Source organism: Quercus robur, chromosome 3, assembly GCF_932294415.1.
Source record: "Quercus robur chromosome 3, dhQueRobu3.1, whole genome shotgun sequence".
Classification (NCBI taxonomy): Eukaryota; Viridiplantae; Streptophyta; class Magnoliopsida; order Fagales; family Fagaceae; genus Quercus; species Quercus robur.
The window spans coordinates 3,144,743-3,164,399 of NC_065536.1; the positions used below are offsets into that span (position 1 = coordinate 3,144,743).

The 19,657-nt window shown below is 34.2% G+C and overlaps 2 protein-coding genes across 3 annotated transcripts; one reads left to right on the forward strand and one right to left on the reverse strand.

The window, feature by feature from the left end:
• Positions 1-5,414: 5,414 nt before the first annotated feature.
• On the reverse strand, positions 5,415-8,131 carry LOC126716717 (uncharacterized). 2 transcript variants are annotated; one of them, XM_050417663.1, is made up of 4 exons: positions 7,642-8,131; positions 6,754-6,810; positions 6,518-6,658; positions 5,415-5,714 (listed from the first exon to the last, which is right to left on the reverse strand). In XM_050417663.1, exons 2-4 carry the CDS (start codon positions 6,781-6,783, stop codon positions 5,472-5,474), a joined length of 414 nt encoding a protein of 137 aa, XP_050273620.1. In that variant the 5' UTR covers positions 6,784-6,810; positions 7,642-8,131; the 3' UTR covers positions 5,415-5,471. The 2 variants fall into 2 exon arrangements, with proteins under 2 accessions (XP_050273620.1, XP_050273619.1); XM_050417662.1 differs by lacking the exon at positions 7,642-8,131 and having other exon boundaries at positions 6,754-7,621.
• Positions 8,132-10,298: 2,167 nt separating this feature from the next.
• On the forward strand, positions 10,299-18,559 carry LOC126716536 (pentatricopeptide repeat-containing protein At1g63330-like). The gene is made up of 6 exons (XM_050417347.1): positions 10,299-10,734; positions 10,824-11,856; positions 13,468-13,662; positions 13,738-13,881; positions 17,063-17,609; positions 17,706-18,559. Exons 1-6 carry the CDS (start codon positions 10,299-10,301, stop codon positions 18,492-18,494), a joined length of 3,144 nt encoding a protein of 1,047 aa, XP_050273304.1. The 3' UTR covers positions 18,495-18,559.
• The last annotated feature ends 1,098 nt before the right edge of the window (positions 18,560-19,657 follow it).

Consider the following 19,657-nt stretch of genomic DNA (forward strand, 5'->3'; position numbering starts at 1 on the left):
GGTTGTAAAAATAAAAACTAATATTTTAATGGAGTGAGAGAAGAAGAGAGGAAAAGAGGGAGAGAGATGGGAGAGAAGAGAGAGAATTGATTTGTTTATATTGTTTTTTGGTATAGTTTATATTATTTTAATAAGTTGTATGTAAAAATAGAAACTTGGATTTTGGGTGAGTTGTAAAATAAGATGGTAAAATAGATAAAGTATGTTTTGAGGATGTATAATAGACACTTTTTTATATCATCGGATGATAAGTGTAGGGTTGCCAAAGCCAAACATCAAAGTTTTTGAAGGTGGCAACCCCAATATTAATTCCTAAAGTGCAAAGGCTATTGGAAAAATAAATGTGGATTGATTTGGGACATTTTTTTTAAAAAAAAAAATTAATGTATATGTTAGTGTATGGTTGTGCAACAAAATGTATTTTTAGTGACGAAAAAATTCGTCACTAAAAGTCCAGTTTTTTGTCACTAAGAACCTTTAGTGACGAAATTGGACTTTTAGTGACAAAACTCATTTCATCACTGTAGCCCCGTCACTAAAAGTCCTGGTGACGAAAAATTTCGTCACTAAAAGTCTGATTTGATTTTTTTAAAAAAAACTTTTAGTGATGAAAATCTTTCGTCACTAAATGTTTTCCTCACTAAAAACACCATTCATTTTCGTCACTAAAACTATGTTCGGGTATATATAGTGACGAAAAAGTTCATCACTAAAACTATTTTTAAGAAAATCCAGGCACAAATAGCGATGAAAATTTTCATCACTAAAACCATTTCTTACAAAATTTTGCTACATTTAGCGACGAAATATTTCGTCACTAAAACAATGTTTTGTTGCTATATTTGTGACGATAAAATTCGTCGCTAAAACTTATTTTTATTTTTTATTTTTTTATGGCTTTGATATTAACCTGTAACCTGTCATTTTATTATTAAAACCTCACATTTGAATAACACATTTATAAAAAAAAATCCATACATTCCACAAGTAAAAAATAAAACAAATATCAAATTCAAACTCATTACATACAATAATTGTTTGCAATACAAACAATAATTTAAGATGTTTTATAACAATACAAAAATGGTAGCATAATATAATTAGAACTAACGGAAGATATCCTCATATGTCTTCAAGTAATGCCAAAAGTAAATTCCTAAAAGCCACCAATAAGAAATCTGCACAAATATAAAAACAATATTACATTAAAATCATAAAGTAAAAACATTAATTATGTTATAAGAAACATTTCTAACAACTCATTAAGAGTAACCACACCAATAAATTAAAATCACAACTCCTAATGTATAAGTTGTAGAAAGCAAATATAGATTTTCAAGTGTAATACAATACAATTAGTTTCAAATAATGTATCAAAAAAAGTATATGAATTTAAACCACCTTATAACACCATGCAAGCCACCCACTTGCTCCAACACAACAATCTACCACAAAACGAATCAACAACATACAATATATAATGCTTACAAGTATTGAAAACACTTAAAATATTTCCTTCACATGTAAATCAACAATACCCAATCACAATTCAAAAGAATGAAAAACACTCCCAATATTAGTTTAAACCACCTTATAATACCATGCAAACCACTTGCTTGCTCTAACACAACAACCCACTACAAAACTAATTTCCAACATTACAAGTATAGAGTTTTACAAGTATTTAAATAAAATAAAATACTATTCATCACATTTAATCAACTATACTCAGTCACATTTGCAAGAATTGAAAAACACTCTCAATACATATTTGAACCACCTTATAATACCATGCAAGCCACCCGCTTGCTCCAACATAAAATACCACCACAAATCCAATTTCCAATATCACAAGTATAGAGTTTTATAAGTTTTTAACTAAAATTTACTTACTTTGCTCAAGCTACAATAAATTAAGTAAAAACAAATTATAGCAGCAGCAAATTAAGATACAGTAAAACAATCCAATAGTTATAGCAGCTGCACACGTACAAAAGAAAAATTATACAAAGTAAAAATTATAAAAAACCAAAATCAGTAAAAATCATTATTATTATTATTATTATTTGATAAGACATACATACTATGTTGATTAGTCTGCTTCTTTTTTTAGTCATCTTCTAGCTTTGGAGTTTATGTCAGACATTTTTCATCTTCTAGTAGGCACACATGATTACGTTACCTTTTGGTCAATCTCTTGTAGCTCCTACCAATTTTTAATAATAATAATAATAATAATTTTTATTATTATACAAAGTAAAAATAATAACAATAATATTCTGTTGGCAATCATCAATATGCGTGAACCCATCCCTTCTCAAGGTAGAATGACTACAATTTGTATGTATTATTTATTTTAGATTGGGAGCTTTAAATATGCCAGCCTGTCCACTGTCCACCTATAACCTATTCTAAAACCCGCATTTTCTCTTAACTCATAGCATAGCTACTCTTCTGTTTTCACCTGTATCAGCACTACATTACTCTAATAACATGCCTCCAATCCAAAAATGGAAATTTCCAGAGTCATGAAGAACTCTAAAATCATAATTTCCATTTACTTTCAGATATTGGATAAGAGTTTATATATTTGCACACAATTGTTTTATTTGTTCAGAAAAATAGGATGAGGGTTTATTTATCTAGTACTCCACTACATACATTTGGTATTGTTCTTGTTGGATTATATCTTTAAGGTTTATATATATAATTTTATCTATTTCTATTCTGCAACAGTTGGACATATCATTAAATTCTTGATCTGACATAGGATAAACAATAAAAGAAAATTGCAATAAAGAAAAAAAAATTATAAAAAAAAACTTGGAGTCGACACCCAAGGTTGCATGAAGTTGACACCAAGGAAGATAGAAAGCCTAGGAGTTAGCACCAAACTACTGGAAAAAAAATCCAAAAGAAAATTTATTAATCAAACAAAACTGTAAACTTTGTAGTACAATAGTGTATTTATATATGAAGACTACTATAAATACAAAAAATAACCTTGACTCTAGCAAATGAATAAAATTCAAATGAATTCTTTTTTTTTTGATAGGTAATATAAGAACTATTATTAATAAATAAAAGATGAAAAATACAAGATGTTCATGATGATGAACAATAAGAAACAGAAGAAACAAACAGCCAAACAAAGAAGAGGGAAATCAAATAGAAAAACTAAGGGAAGACAAAAACTCTGGAAGAGACGAAGACTCAGTAAAACCCCAACAACGAGACCACTCAAAAAGACTACGATGGCTTAAAACCTTCAACTCATCCAACGTCTTCTCCTTGTTCTCAAAGGAGCGACGATTCCGTTCCAACCAAACAGTCCACATTATGCACCCTGGAATCAAATTCCAAATATTTGAGTTGTGCTTCCCGAGCCACTGATGCCAACAAGACAACAATCCCGCCACCGATCCTGGCATAACCCAATGAATACCATAAGCCTGAAGCATGAAGGTCCATAAGGTATGAGTAACAGGACAGTGAAGGAGGAGATGGTCAACCGACTCCCCATACATTATGGTCAAATGAATTCTAAAATAAAACTAAATTAAAATAAAATTATCTTCACATTTCCAGCATCATTCTCCCCCTAGTGGAGACAACACTTTCTATTCACATGGTAACTAAAAAAGGCACAACAAGAATTTTCCAATTCTGTCAAAGACAAAGTTTTGGCTACATACTTCTACGTGATTCAACTGATTGCTTCGCTGGACACTGCCAAGCCCTCAATCCAATTCTAGAGAATTGTTAAAACTTGAGACACCATCACTAGGTCCTTAAGTTTACCTGACCCATTCAGGAAAATTTCAGCCCATTTCAATTAGCCCAATAATTTACCCAACCGATTTAAAACAGCAAAGGCAAAACCTTCACCCTTCCCAAAAAAAATAAAATAAAATCAAGCTTCTCATCCAACATGGCCCATTAAAAAGATAAATAAATAAAGTAAAAAAATCAACCTGGTGTAATTATTTTATAATTATTTTTTTGTTTGAAAAAAAAGGCCTAACCCATCACTTATGCCTAAGCTAGAGTCCTCCTTAAGCCCTTTTAATCCAAGGTTCGTGATCCATCTAGTGTTGCCATAAGCTATACTCAATGGGGTCAACTTTCTCCCACACCAGGAGAGTTGATGTAGACACTATATTAATGCTGATTGATTCCATTAGTCCAGATTATGGGATTTGAATTTTAATTTGACCATTTTAAGGGATTTGATTGCTAGCTAAATTATGATTTTATTTCCTTCCTTATCTGATGTAATCCAGTACCCTATTTAAAGGCCCAAAGTAATCTGATAATAAGATGAATATATAGATTAGAGATTTTCTATCTCTAGCTTTGTGTCGATTTTAAGCACTCTTAGATGGTGAAGCCTAGGGATTTCAGGCGGAAGAATCTAGTTGGTGAAGCCTAGAATTTTTCTTGTTATTCTCTTTTCCCTTATTTCTACTTCTTGCCCTTTGACCTGTATCACTTGGCTATGTACTTTCAATCTAGCTAGCTAGCTGCCTGTTTCACCCCTAAGCCTTGGACATTTGGTGTAGGTATTTCCAATTTTCAGCATCTTTTATTATTAATATTCTATCAAGCTGAACTATAGATCAAGTTGTTAAAGCCTATATGATATTTGCATAAATCAGTAGATTTTTCTCTATGGTTTTATATAAAGGAAGAGTTTGTTAGCCTTAAAAGTTTTCAGATTGAACATCAGAAACTGTAAAGCACACAAAGACGCATATTTATAGTCTCTTAGAACATCAATGACTTCTTTAACCAAAGACAATAAAGACTCAACTTCCTGGATGACCTGTGAATTTTGTGGCAATTTACTTGGTGGTGATGCAACTGGCACTGTAGGATTATGAAAAAAAGAGGAGACTTAAGTCAATTCAACAGGTCATTCTGAATCTCTGATAGTTAATTAGAAACTTTAGTTTTGAAAAAATGAATGTAATAAGGTGCACCAGGTAATAAGGATGGTGTTATTTCTGGCATATTTGGGTGAACTGCAGGTGGATTTTGTCCCACTTTCCTTGGTGGTGATGCAACGGTTACTGTATTTCGTAAAAAGGGGTGGGGGGAGCAACTTAGAACATTCCAACCACAGATTTAGCAAAGGGGTGAAATTTGAGAAGTACTTGTCACATACCTGGAGTAATTGGTTCTAGGATGGGAGCCTTATTATCTGGTGCATTGCTTTGATGAGAGCTTGGTGACAAAGTTCCTGGCACACCTGGGTGGCTGACTAGTGAGTTTTGTGGCAAATTCCTAGAAGTTGCTACTAGAATTTTACATTAAGACAAAGCAGCTAATTCAGAACCTATTTCAACTGGGAATACAGCACAACAAAAGCCTAATAAGTTTTGTACCTGGAGCAGCAAGTGGCATTCATGCAGCAGTCTTCTTAACTGGTGAAGGACTTAGCAGTATGGATGGTGCATGTCCTTGAATAGTCAGAGTTGGAGGAGTTGTTCTATATGGTGGCGATACAGTTGGAGTGCTTGGTGACAAGGATGGTACAAGCATTCCTCCTTAAGAGCACAAGCATGTTTGATCAAATAAATAGAAAAATTAATTTGATTTGGGGTGTCATAAAATTCAGCAAGATGAACTTCCTTCAAATGTTCATGTTCAAGTTCATGGACATTTTCGTTAGGCTCAAGCATTCCTTGTTCAAAGTCATTTGGGCATGGCATCTGCAATTACAACAAGTGTACACTAATTCAATTCAAAAGCTAACCAGAACATGAGGTTTAAGCCTTAAAGTGATGCAAGATGGACACGACCTCAAAATAAATATGAACCATAATAATCTTTAACATCAAACTATATGGGAAACCTTGAATTGACGAACAAACCAATGTTATTCCAGCAGATGAGGCAACCTATTTGATGCCACAAACGAGTATCAAGGGGTTAATCCAAATAAGTATAAACTCTATAATGAACCTAGGCCCCATTATGCCATGATATAAGTACCCAATTCAATATAATTTTCAATTATTTACAGTGTGAACTTCAACATGGAAGTTTCTTTTAGTTTTGTAGGTACTTTACAGGAGCAAAACAACATATAGGACTTTTGATGCCTTTTTGAACAGGGTCTTTTGGCTAGATCTAAAAATGTCTTTTTTTTTAACAAAAAAAAAAAGATTTTATTCCAGTAAAACTACATCATGATCAATACAAAACAAAAGATAGCCTAAAGAATTACAAGTAAAAGAGACTGAACTAGCAAACTCTACCACTGTCACTGAGACCTAGAAAAATTGGCCATTCATAGAGTAATTTAAGAAAAGAAAGTTTCATTCGACTGAACTTCTGAAATTTTTGACATTTTCAAAACTTCCACTTCCTAAACATTTCATGTTATTTCTACTATAAGGCAGAATGAACTTTTTGGCAAGCCTTTGAATAGGGGGAGATTGCAGTTAAATAGATATAAAGAGAACAAGCTTGGAGTAGCCAGCCATGAATAACAAAATATTATATCACTCACCATCATATAAAATTTCTTTAAAAGGGGAAAGCCTTTGAGAATAGCTATCACCTTCAAGGCGTCAAATTCCATTCTTTGAGAGAAACACAGCTCCAAAGTTTCAACGTTGCTGAAGATACCAATGCTCTTAGGTATGCAGAACTACACAAAGAAATACACGATTAGTCTTTTACTACAACTAATAAATCTTCACTTCATAAAGAAGTGACAACAATTTTTTCATTTTTTTCACGTACCAACTTAGTTGAAATAGAAACATGTAGCATCCTCAGATTAGGGAGATCTTTTGCAAGCTGTTGGAAAATATAATGCATGTCTCTTTCACGGTATTACACCGAAACACACTTCTTCTAGCTTAGGGACATTAAGGAAAGAAGTTTTAACCAAAAGTAAATTAGAATATTCAAATCTAAGGAGATTCATAACTGACAGTTCAATTTCCTCCACCTCAAAGCAAAAGCAAATTGTTAAAATTCTCAAACGAACTAATGAGCTGAAAATCCTCAATTTAAGGGGAAGGTAACACCCATCCATTAACAAAGTGATAAGGCTCAAACAACAAGTACAGATGGTCTGTACATCAGATAGACCTAAACGTACATTCACTAAATTGAGAGTTGTTAAGTTGCAGAATTTGGTGAACAAATTAGGTCCCAAACTAGTAACACTGCCAAAACATGAGACAACAACAGGTGGACAATCATGCATCCATCAAATAAAACCAATACATATTGAAAAAAAAAAAAAAAATCCCAAATTCTCAGCATATACTCCTCCAAAACTAAAACCACTCATCAGGGGAAGACTTCAATTTTAAGAATACAATTTGTTTTTGCAAAATGTAAGTTTCAAGCACATTCCACCAAAAATAAATTAGATATAAAAAAACTGACACATGCATCAACACAGATTAACTAAAAATTCAATAAATCAACCAAAACCATTACGTTTTTAATTGTATAGCTCGTAATGCCATTCGAATTAGAACTCAGTAGCCAAAACAACATTCTCAGTAACAAATTTTCAATTTCAAATCAAAACCCAAAATTTCCCAATCAAATGAAAAATGAACCTTCTCAGTAACAAATTTTCAATTTCACAGTAACGAATCTGAAATAACTAACCTCCCTGGATCTTGATCGTCGAGGAAGAGATCCTCTTGAACACTGTGAACGCACACGATCGCGAAGTCGATCATTAACGCCGAGATGAGGAACGATCTGATGGTGGTGAGGAAAACGACGGCAACAGTTAAGAGCGAGAGACCGATCTCGGAATCAAAACAGAAAGCGGAGAGTGAAGTGCTGTGGTTGGAGATTTAAGGCAGTCATCGGACCTGAGGGAAGGTGGCGCTCTGGGCCCAGACGCTGCCGTTGTGGCCGATGATCGACGTTTGAGGGGAGAAGGGGAGAAAGGAGATCGGCGAAGGGTCTGGCGGCAGCGTCGGCATCGGCGTCAGTGTTGGCATTGGTGTCGGCTGAGGTTGTGAGGGGAAGGGAGGGTTGGAAGGCGAAGGGTCGGAAGGCGAACGGTCAGCAGCTGACGTTTGGGTTTGTGAAAGAAAGGAAGAAAATAGTTTGTGTTTGGGAGGGAAGTGACCAAAAAAGAGGTGGGAAGTGATATTTGCTGAAATGGGTTTAAGGGAATTAGAAACCCCTTTAGTGACGAAGCTCAATTTTGTCACTAAAGAACTTAGATTTTGTTAAGATTTTTAGAGAGGAATTTCAGATTTCGTCGCTATAGCATACTTTTAGTGACGAATTGTGATTTCGTCACTAAAACAATGAAATGAAGAACCATGATTATTTTTAGTGACGATTATTTTTCGTCGCTAATTCTTCCTTATAGAGACGAAATGATTTTCGTCACTAATACTATCCATAGCAATAGCTATAGCGACGAAATATTCCGTCGCTATAGATTAATTAAGTTCCTGCCAAATTTTTCCTTGTCAGCGCCTATTTTTCAAATTACAATAGAAACGAAAATTAGTTTTCGTCGCTAAATGTTATAATTTTTTTACATTATTAGTGACGAAATTCGTATTTCGTTACTAAATCTATATTTTTAGTGACAAAAAATATTTCCTCACTAATTTTCGTCACTAAAAATACATTTTGTTGTAGTGGTGACGAGTAATCACACCATCGTATGGTGTACTTTCATGCATGCAATAATTCTCTTTAGTCGATAGTGTTATTTCACAAATTATTTCACAAACATAGTATTGTTTGCAACTTTTTTTTTTTAATTTATTTTTTGAGGTTAAAAGGCAGAAAGGAATATGCGACCTTTTGGATTTGTTATATATGTTTATGGAGAAGCCACTAAACTTGGAGGGCCACAATTAAGAAATTTAGTAAGTTCATTAATTAACATGGGATTAAAGGGAACTTAGGAACGTATAATTAAGACTGAGGAAAGGGATGTAGAATACAAGAATCAATGACGCAAAGAAATTAATGTGATTCAGCCACTAAAATTTACATTCACATCACAAAAAGTCGAAACGTGTCATTTTTCGTTCATTTGATTGATGATCACACAGAATAAAGGAATGAATGTTTATAAGGAGACTAACACGTAAAGTCTTGTTTAATTTAAATCGGTAAAACCTATTGCACACACATCCATATACAATTGAAATCATGAATTGGATGCATGATTTTTCCAATTGTTTTCACCTACGTACAGACATGTGTGCAAGTTGGAATGTGTAATTAACACCATCCAATTTAAATCATTTGAGACTTCATTTAATTATGGGGGTGTGTGTTGTTTTAACCAACAATGGCTTTTAAGTTTCTTTAGAATAGCTTGGATTCTTGAGGATATTAAGTTTATTTATGATCGTTTTGATTTCCTTTGATAACATATTTTTACATTGTAATTGTGTTGCTCTAACTCTTGTAAGTATTGCAGAAAAGAATGAGGAGGTCAATATGCAATGTGGTGTGCAAAAGAAATCGCTTGGATTCTTGAGGATATTAAGTTTATTTGTGATATTTTTGTTTTGTATGTATTTGTGTTACTTTTTTTTTTTTTTTGTTACATTTTTTTCTTCTTTTTTTTGAAACTTATTGTCATATATTCATGATTATTAATAGTAAAATTGGCCATGATATTTTGAAAATATTCCATTCCAAAACCGGCTAAACTGCACCTTGTATATCACAATGCACTACATATGTGACTGCAAAACTGAGGTGTGGTGTAATGATAGTTTTAGCCAAATTATACCGCAAAGTACAATACTAAAAATGACCCAAAACTACACCACGAAAAGCTCTAATTATTCCTATTCCCATATAATAAGCATTATAATTTACTAAACTTGCTTTAGACTATAAAGCTCTTGAATCTTGATCAATTGACTTCTATTTGACTGTATTTTAATCATTTATTTTTGTATTATTTTCATTATATTCTTTCAATAAATCTTAAAAATAGTGTAAAAATTGAAATTTTGAAACCAGGGTAAAAGCCTCCATTTTAAGCCACAGATTTTCAGAATAAGTTGTTTATATATTATATTATATTGTATTTTATATATAGTTAATAATTATCTTTAATTTCTTAAAAAAAAAAAAAAAGACACCCCCACTTGTGTGACTCAAAACTCAGAAAGTGTGAAGCACAGACATAGTGGCTGCATACTCTTGTTCACTCTATCGTGTCTCTCTCTAAAACTCGGCGCTTCTTCGATCCGATCTCTCATCTCTTATCCCCACTACACCGAAACCCATCTCCATCTGCTGCTGCTTCTTTTTCTGCAGAGAAAATGGGTACATGTGTTGCTAATAAATCAAGAAACCCACTTGTTTTTGTTACTGTTAGAGTAAGGCAGTTTATCCCATTTCATGCTCTTTATTCTACTCTACCTCCTTCTACTACAAGTAGTAGTAATGGTAGAGAGTACTTGGAAATCCCATATCAGAATCGCAATCAGTTGTTGAAATCTGTGATAGATCACCGCAAATCTCGAACCTTTAGGAATCTTGACCATGGCTTAGTCCTGTTTGATAAAATGCTTCAGTTAAGCCCTTTGCCTTCCATTGTGGATTTTACTCAATTTTTTGGTGCCATTGCAAGAATGAAGCATTACTCGGTAGTCGTTACTCTAATTGGACAAATGGGATCATTAGGAATTGCTCCCAATGATTATACTCTCTCTGTTTTGATTAACTGCTTTTGCCAATTGAACCGAGTAGATTTGGGTTCTTTGTCTTGGCAACAATTTTGAAACTTGGTTATCACCCGAATCGTATAACTCTAAACGCTCTTGTCAAGGGGCTCTGTCTTCAAGGTAACATTGCTGGAGCTGTCAGGTTGGTAGAAGATATGGAGAAGAATGGTTATCAACCTAATGCATTTACCTGTGGAACGTTACTAAATGGTCTGTGTAAGATTGGTGAGACTGATAAGGCTATTAGGTTGCTTAGGAAGATGGAAGAAGGGAATTTTGAGCTTGATTTGACTGCGTATAGCACAATCATTGATGGTTTATGCAAGGACAAATTGGTATCTGAGGCATTGAACTTTTTGTCTGAGATGATGAGGAAAGGCATTCATCCAAACCTTATCGTTTACAATTTCTTAATTCACGGCCTATGTAATTTTGGCTGGTGGAGGGAGGTTACTACCTTGTTGAATGAGATGGTGCAAAAGATCTTGCCAGGTGTCCAAACCTTCAACATATTGGTGGACGCACTTTGCAAAGAGGGGAAGCTGACCGAGGCAAAAGAAGTTTTTGACGCGATGATTCAAAGAGGCATTCAACCTAACACAGTCACTTATGGCTCTTTGATTGATGGTTACTGTTTGCAAAACAAAATGAATAATGCTATCAAAACATTTAATTTGATGGTTGAGAAAGGTTGGTCGCCTAATGTGTATAGTTATACCATATTGATCAATGGATATTGCAAAAATAAAAGGATTGATGATGCAATGCATCTCTTCCATGAAATGTCCAACGAGGGTTTGATTCCTAATGTTGTGACTTATAGCACTCTTATAGGTGGCTTTTACCGAGTGCAAAGACCTCAAGCTGCACTAGAGCTATTCCATAAGATGAAAGCTTGTGGCCAAGACCTAGATCTCCAAACTTATGCCATCTTGTTAGATGGCCTTTGTAAGAACAAACAAATTGATGAGGCAATGGCAGTGTTTCAAGAGATGGAATCCAAAAGGATGGACCATACTATTGTGATTTATAACATTTTAATTGAAGGTTTGTTTAATGTTGGGAAACTTAAGAATGCAAGAGAAATATTTTATAGTCTTCCTACCAAAGCATTGCGGCCTAATATTTGGACTTACACTATTATGATCAAAGGGTTTTTCAAAAGATGAAGCGGTTGAGTTGCTTGAGAAAATGGATGGGAATTGTTGTTTGCCTAATGATTGCACATATAACACAATCATCCAAGGGTTACTGTAACATAATGAGACATCGAGGGCAATGAAATATCTCCACATAATAATTGAGAAGGGTTTCTCAGCAAATGCAACCACTGCAACCATGTTTATTGACTTGTTGTCAACTAAGCAAGTAGATAAAAACATTCAAGAATTACTTAAGAAGCCTAAATGAGGTCTACATATTTTAAATTCATCACAAGTCAATCTGTAAGCAATGTGTTTCTTTGAGTAAATTTATACTCTTTGAAAGATTATGTTTCTTTTGAATTGTATGCACAAGATTGTTAGTTGAACCATTTGATATTTCTTCGCCATTTCTATGCGTTAATGTTGCTGCTTTGAACCTATTTTCAAGAATATTTATTTCAAAGTTTGGCATATGCAAAGTTAATGTTAAATATTGTTTTCATAAACTTTGGCAGTTTCATGAATACTTGTTTCAAAATTTTGAAAAAGTCAGGTCATAGTAAAATAGACATTTGGATATGTTTTTGCACTGTCCTTTTTGTATGTATTATGAGTATTTATTAATGCTGCATGTCATATGTTTGATAAACATTTCTTTTAGACATGATATGTAATATTGTAATTCAAAATTTTTTTTTCCTGTTCCTGTTATAGATTTGCATCTCCTTTGTTGGATTCTTGCATTTCACTAGCATTGAGTTTCTTGATTAGGTTTTAATTGTATTTTATTGATCATGAAATTGGTTGATCGTTGAGAATTCTATGGAAGTAATGACTGTATAAAGCTTTGTTATGAAGTAAGGAAAAAATATTTGGATGAATGTTTTTTATGTATTTATTGATTAAACTGAGCCAACAAAAGATTTGCCTAACTGGGTAAATATGTTAAAATCATACAGTGAAAAGGCTTAGCGAATAGCTAATTGAATCAAAGGAATTGAAATCTTTCATATGTTTCTCTCCTAATTCTCATCCCACATGACTTCAATTAATTATTTGTTAAAGAAAGTTGGATGGGAAGGAATGTCATAAGCAATTTTTCATTTCATATCAATTCTTTTGATGATTTAGAAGAAGATCATGTTTACCGTTGCAAGAATTCAGTTCTCACCAAAGTGGAGAAGGCCAAGAATTGGAGACATTCAGCAAGAAGAAGTGTAATGAGGATGTGTTGACATAAGGATATCAGCTTGGATAAAGATGAAGATGGAAAATAAGATGTGAATACCTTAGAGTCCCAAGTAATAATATTACACCCTTATTTTGCTAAACAGATATGTTCCATATTTTTTTTTCCTTGTTTTTTATTGCTTTTTGTGAGGTAAAATGCTAAAACTTCAAACACCAACTCTTACTTATCAGTGAACTGGAAATGTGTTTTCCTATTTCTGAATGCCCTTACCAACCTATTTCTTCTTGTCTGGTGGATTCTCCTTTATACTATCATTTCACTGTCAACATATGAATTGGAGTTGGCTCCTGAGGGGTCTAAGGAAACTGCCACGCAGCATCCAAGAGCAGTAATTGTGATTTATGGGAAGCCTTTTTTTGACAAACAGTGTCAGTTGTGGTGGAAATAAGTGGCCTACAAGTCCAAACAATATAATAACTGAAACTGTGACTAAGATGTTGGGACCAGTTTTTGCTGCAGTATATGATGCAACCCAGGCTATTTCCTCAAACATTCAATGCCTCACTGTTTCAGCATCAGCAGCTCCATGGAACTTTTCAAGTGAGGAAACTCCACAGACCTTGTCTGGCCAGACAATTCCACAAGCTTATTCAGCCACAACAGTTCCACACACACTCTGCCCATGTTGCTTCTGAAGAGGAAAGCAAATAAGGGATAAGGGTCTTTCAGTGACAGAGTATTTGATGCATAAACTTGAGCTTGGGGAAGATGAGAGAGTGCTTTCTCAAGTGATATTTGAGGCAATGAGTCCAAAGAGAACTTCTGGTGATTTAGATGCAAGGTACGTTTGGATACCGCTTATTTTGCTGAAAACTGAAAATGATAAAAAAATAATAATTTTCGGATTACTGTTCACACCAAAAACACTGTTCATTTGCCTAGTTAAAAAAAAAGAAAAAAAAAAAAAAGAAAAAAGAAAAGAGGAAACGCAAAATGTCAGTTCATCCAAACGCTCACGTAGTGGGGAAAGTGAGAGGCTGTGATTTCTTTGCTCCGGCAAGAGGAAGCGTCCAAATACCCAGCTCTGAATTATGCTAAAACCACATTATGCATTCCAATTTCCATGACCATCACATGAAGTATCTTTTTTTGGTTTTTTTCCTTTTTTTTTGTCCATTATTTTCTGTCAAATTTGATCCTGAATGTATATGGGAACAGATTAATGTGCTTTAATTAGTAATGCTAAATCATGGTCAAGTGTGGGTGTTGGGATCTTATATGAACCTAGATATGCATGACATGATATTTACCAATTATTTTTTTGTATGCTATGTGCTAAACATGGGATGATATATGATAAGAAATCACATGGTCAAATGCATATCCTTGATTAGTTATTAGAACATGGTCCCGAGTCCCAATCATGCTATGAGGAAGAAACCTTAAAAGAATCCTCCTAGTTAATTGAGAGAGGATAGTTCCTCTAAATTCATCAGTGATGAATTTTGGAAGAGCTTTAAGTTCATCTCTAAGTGGAACTTAACTATCATTTGGTGCCATTGAAGCTAAGTTCGATATTTTTGTCGATTGCAGTTTGCAGATGTTCCCTCTTTAGTTTCCGTTTCCATTAAAAACTGGAAATCCTTCAACTTCATAAAACTTTTAAACTTACAAGGATTGTAAACAAATCAAGAAAATGTGAAGGCTTTTTTGATAGCCAAGCAGTCTTGTAACTTCCTAAACATGAATTTACAATGCATAACCATATTTTTTTGTAAATAAATTGGATCGTACTTTAATGATTTTGTTGGCTTTATTTGTGTTTGTCAATTTGCACCAATATTGTCTCTAGCTCTTCAACAATTCCTTTTTTTTTTTTTTTTTTTTTTGGTTTTAATGATAGACACAACAATTCCATATTTATCACAGGCTTCCTATATTGGACTAGATGACCTACTATTGCCATTTACAAAGATGAGGACCAAATGCTGGTAGTATTTTCCAACACTTCATCTCTTTCAAAATGGTATGCTCAGCCAGTGGACTGGGACAATGGGAAATATGTACAAGCAGCTGCTGCAGACCCCATGGCCAGTAGAAATGCAAGTTAGTTTCAGCAGGCCTCAATAGCTCAAGTGGATATTCTTGGTTAGTAAAAGCATGAAACAAAGCTCAAGATAGCCTATTGCTTAGTGCTGTGGGAATGGATGGCAGATATGTGATTTCCCTTGGTTTGGCAGCAAAAGTGGCCATTGATCATTCTGTAGCTTCAGATTTTCATGATGGTGATTTTGACTTGGCTACAAAAATGGGAAAGTGATTGTACAAACGAGGCTGAAAAAGATTAGCCATAATACAGTTTTGGTTCAAATGGTGACTGAACAAGTCATGTTGGTAACCTCTTGTGTGAATCTAATGATGGCAGGTTAAGAAATATTGATGGGGAAGTTTTAGGAATGAAGTACATATTTTATTGCTCTATTATTGAGATTGTAATTTTTGTTACTTTTTTCAGTCAATTTCTTTTATAGTGCCACATCACATTTTATGCCATGGTGTGGGAAACAAGTTTGAGAATGCCACAATTACTTCTGATCTTAATCTTGTGTTGGAGTGCTTCTTGTTGTTGCGGTTTTATTACAAGAACAAGCCATATAGCTCAACAAGAAACCAATCTTATTGAATTTGTCATTGAGGTGGATGATATTTATTGGCTTGGTAATTTCTAAAGTCGAGCAAAACTTTGTGTTTGTTTACTATAATCAACTAAATTTTATAAGATAACTGTTATCTAAATTATTTTATTTATTTTTGTTTGGAAGACATTATCATTGTAGTGAGTAGTCTTAAGTCTTAGGGTCTTGTAATTAAATTGTCATCTAATGCACAAAGTATTTGGAGGTTTAGGAGAGGAAGGTTCGAGTTATTTTTTTATTTTATTTATTTTTGTTTGGAAGACATTATCATTGTTGTGAGTAGTCTTAAGTCTTAGGGCCTTGTAGTTAAATTAACATTTCTAATGCACAAAGTACTTGGAGGTTACTGGAGGAAAGGTTCGAGTTACATGATTAGTAGTATATTATAACTGTCACCAAAAATAATATTTAAAAAAAAAAAAAAAAGTCTAAACACACATTTTCTGCGACAACAAATATCTCAAAGGGTAATGCCTCTAATCTATGTCATCATGTCGTTTTTAAGGGTAATGCATTAGTCGGGTGTTAATTTTTTTGTATCAATATAATACATGTGTGAAAGTATATGAAGATACTATTCTTATAGTAAGGCCCAAAACGATGTCGTCCAAGTATTTCGTGAAATGCGTGTCTAAGTTGTCGTTTATCATTAAATAAAATGATGTTGTTTTGATAAACAATGTCGGTGTTGTGGTTACAGAGTACTGGAATGTTGCACACAATCTGTCATGTCGTTTTTAAGGGTAATGCATTAGCTGGGCATTAATTTTTTTTTTTTTTTTTTTTTGTTCTAAATGATACATGTGTGAAAATGTGTGAAAGTATACAAAGATATTGCTCTTATAATAAGGCCCAAAACAATGTCGTCCAAGCATTTCATGAAATGCATGTCTAAGTTGTCGTTTGTCATTAAATAAAACGTTTTGATAAACAGTGTCAGTGTTGTGATTACATTATACACAGTACTAGAATGTTGCACACAATCTGCAATTGCGTGATGATGCCCTCTTTTTGGGCTTGTCTGGTTGGGCCTGAACCAACCAGAACATATTTGGGTTCGGATCTGCTTTTACGCGGGTTATATTTGTAGGATTAGGACTAGAAAGTTGGAACCGTTGAAACGATCTGCAACTGCCACTGCCACTTGCTCAGTCTCAATCTCGGTCTCAGACTCAGACTCTGAGTCTCACAGCTTTGGAGCTCCAATGAAACCAAAAAATCCAACCCGAATGGTTAGCTGAAACCAGATTTGGTCATCTTCTTGAAATGGGTACGGCTTCTACTATATCATCAAGCTCTCTTGTTTCTATATTCAACTATTTTCAGTATTAGAATAAGCAGGGTTCCATTTCATGCTCTTAGTCTAGCTCAGTCTCAAACTAATAGTAGTGCTAGTGTTAATGTGGATACCCATGATTCTAATCATAGTCAGTTGTTGAAATCCATGGGAGATAAGTGTAAAGGTGGAAGCTTTAGGAATGTTGATGATGCCTTAGACCTGTTTGATAAAATGCTTCACTTAAGCCCTCTGCCTTCCTTTGTGGATTTTACTCTATTGTTGGGTGTCATTGCAAGAATGAAGCATTACTCACTAGTGATTAGTCTAATTAGAGATATGGAGTCACTGAAAATCTCTCCTGATTTTTATACTCTGAATACTTTGATTAATTGCTTCAGCCATCTGAACCGTGTAGATTTCGGGTTCTCTGTCTTGGCTAGACTTTTCAAACTTGGTTATCAGCCGGACCGTATAACTCTAAACACTCTTGTCAAGGGGCTGTGTCTTCAAGGTAACGTTGTTGGGGCTGTGAGGTTGGTAGATGAAATGGAGAAGAAAGGGTATGAACCTAATGCAGTTACTTGTGGAACCATAGTAAACGGTTTGTGTAAGATTGGTGAGATTGATGCGGCTATTAGGTTGCTCAGGAAGATGGGAAAAGGGAATTTTGAACTTGATGTGGTGGTTTAGAGCACAATTATTGACAATTTATGTAAGTATAAGTTGGTAACTGAATCTTTGAATTTTTTATCTGAAATGAAGGGTAAAGACATTCAGCCAGATCTTGTAACTTACAATTCCTTGTTAATTCAAGGCCTATGTAATTTTGGCCGGTGGAGGGAGGCTACTGCTTTGTTGAATGAGATGACACAAAGGAAGATTGTGCCAGATGTGAAAACCTTCAACATATTGGTGGACACTCTTTGCAAAGAGGGGATGTTGACAGAGGCAAAAGAAGTTTTTGATGTGATGATTCAAAGAGCCATTGAGCCTAACACAATCATTTATAATTCTTTAATCAATGGTTATTGTTTACAAAGCATAATGGATGGTGCAATCAAAGCATTTAATATGATGGTTGAGAGGGGTTGTTCACTTGATGTGTTTAGTTATAACATATTGATGAATGGTTATTGCAAAAATAAAAGAATTGATGAGGCAATGCACCTCTTTCATAAAATGTCCAACAAGGGAGTGACCACTGATGTTGTGACTTACAACACTCTTATAGGTAGTTTTTGTCGAGTGGAGAGACCACAGGGTGCACTGAAGCTATTCCGTATGATGAGAGCTCGTGGCCAACATCCAGATGTCCAAACCTACGCCGTCTTGTTAGATGGTTTATTTAAGAACAAAAAATTTGTTGAGGCAATGGCATTGTTTCAAGAGATGGAAGACAACAAGCTCCACCACAATCCTGTGATTTTCAACATCTTGATTGATGGTTTGTGTAATGCCGAAGAAATTACAATTGCATGAAAAATCTTCTATTGTCTTCCCACCAAAGGGTTGCAACATGATGTTTGGACTCATAATATAATGATCAAAGGAGGGGCTGATAGATGAAGCGAGTGAGCTGCTTAGGAAAATGGATGGGCATGTTTGTCCACCTAATGAGTGCACATATAACACAATAATCCAAGGGTTACTAAGACATAATGAGACGTCAAGGGCAATGAAATATCTCCATATAATGGTTAAGAAGGGTTTCTCAACAAATGCTTCAAAAGTCTAGATGAGGGCTTTTAAGTTTCTCAACATCAAGAACAATTTTCATATTGTAACCCATCACAAGTCTATCTGTAAGTGATATATATATTCTGAGTAAATTTTATACTTTTTACAAAATTATATTTCTTTTTGTGTGCAAGATTGTTTGTTCTTTTAACTATTTTGAAAAATATTCATTCCTTTAGCTGTTTGATCTTTAGTTGCATTTTCTTCATGCACTTACATTGCTGCTTTGTGGCTGTATTTTATAATATTTTGTTTCTAAATTTGGCTGATGTGAAGTTCATATTATATGTTGTTCTCATAAAGTGCACCATTTTTTGTGGTTGTATCCATCGGCTGGCCAAAATGATGTTTTTCATGGTTCCCTCCAAAAGAAGTTTTTAATGTTTGTCTGTTAATAAAATAATTTAATTAAGAAAGAAGAAGAAGAAGAAGCTATGTTTGACTTCTAATAAGCCTGTAATATTCTTTCTTGGAAGATCCCCCCGCCCCCCATATCTTCACTTCAACCCCATATCCATGGATCACCCCCATACCTTCCTCTTTTTTATAATCAGGGATGAAGTGAAGGCATGGGGGGGTTATTTTAAAATTTCCTATAGATCAAGTTGATATTAGGATTAAAAAAAAAGAATATCGGGTATTCATTGTGAAATGTCACCCTCTGTACCGTATAATGGTTTTTTTTTTTTTTTTTTAATAATGAATTTCAGGTTAGTTGATTTTAATTGCTTTTAAAGAAGAAATTCCAAGCCTGTTCAATGAAAGTATTCTACTAATATTACATTATACGGTACTTGATGAAGTTACTAAATATAATGAGCAGAAATAGCTTTGTGACAGTAACTAAGTCCCATTCCGTGCCCTCTGTGTTGAAGTTTGATTAATCATGGGTCATGGGTGATTTT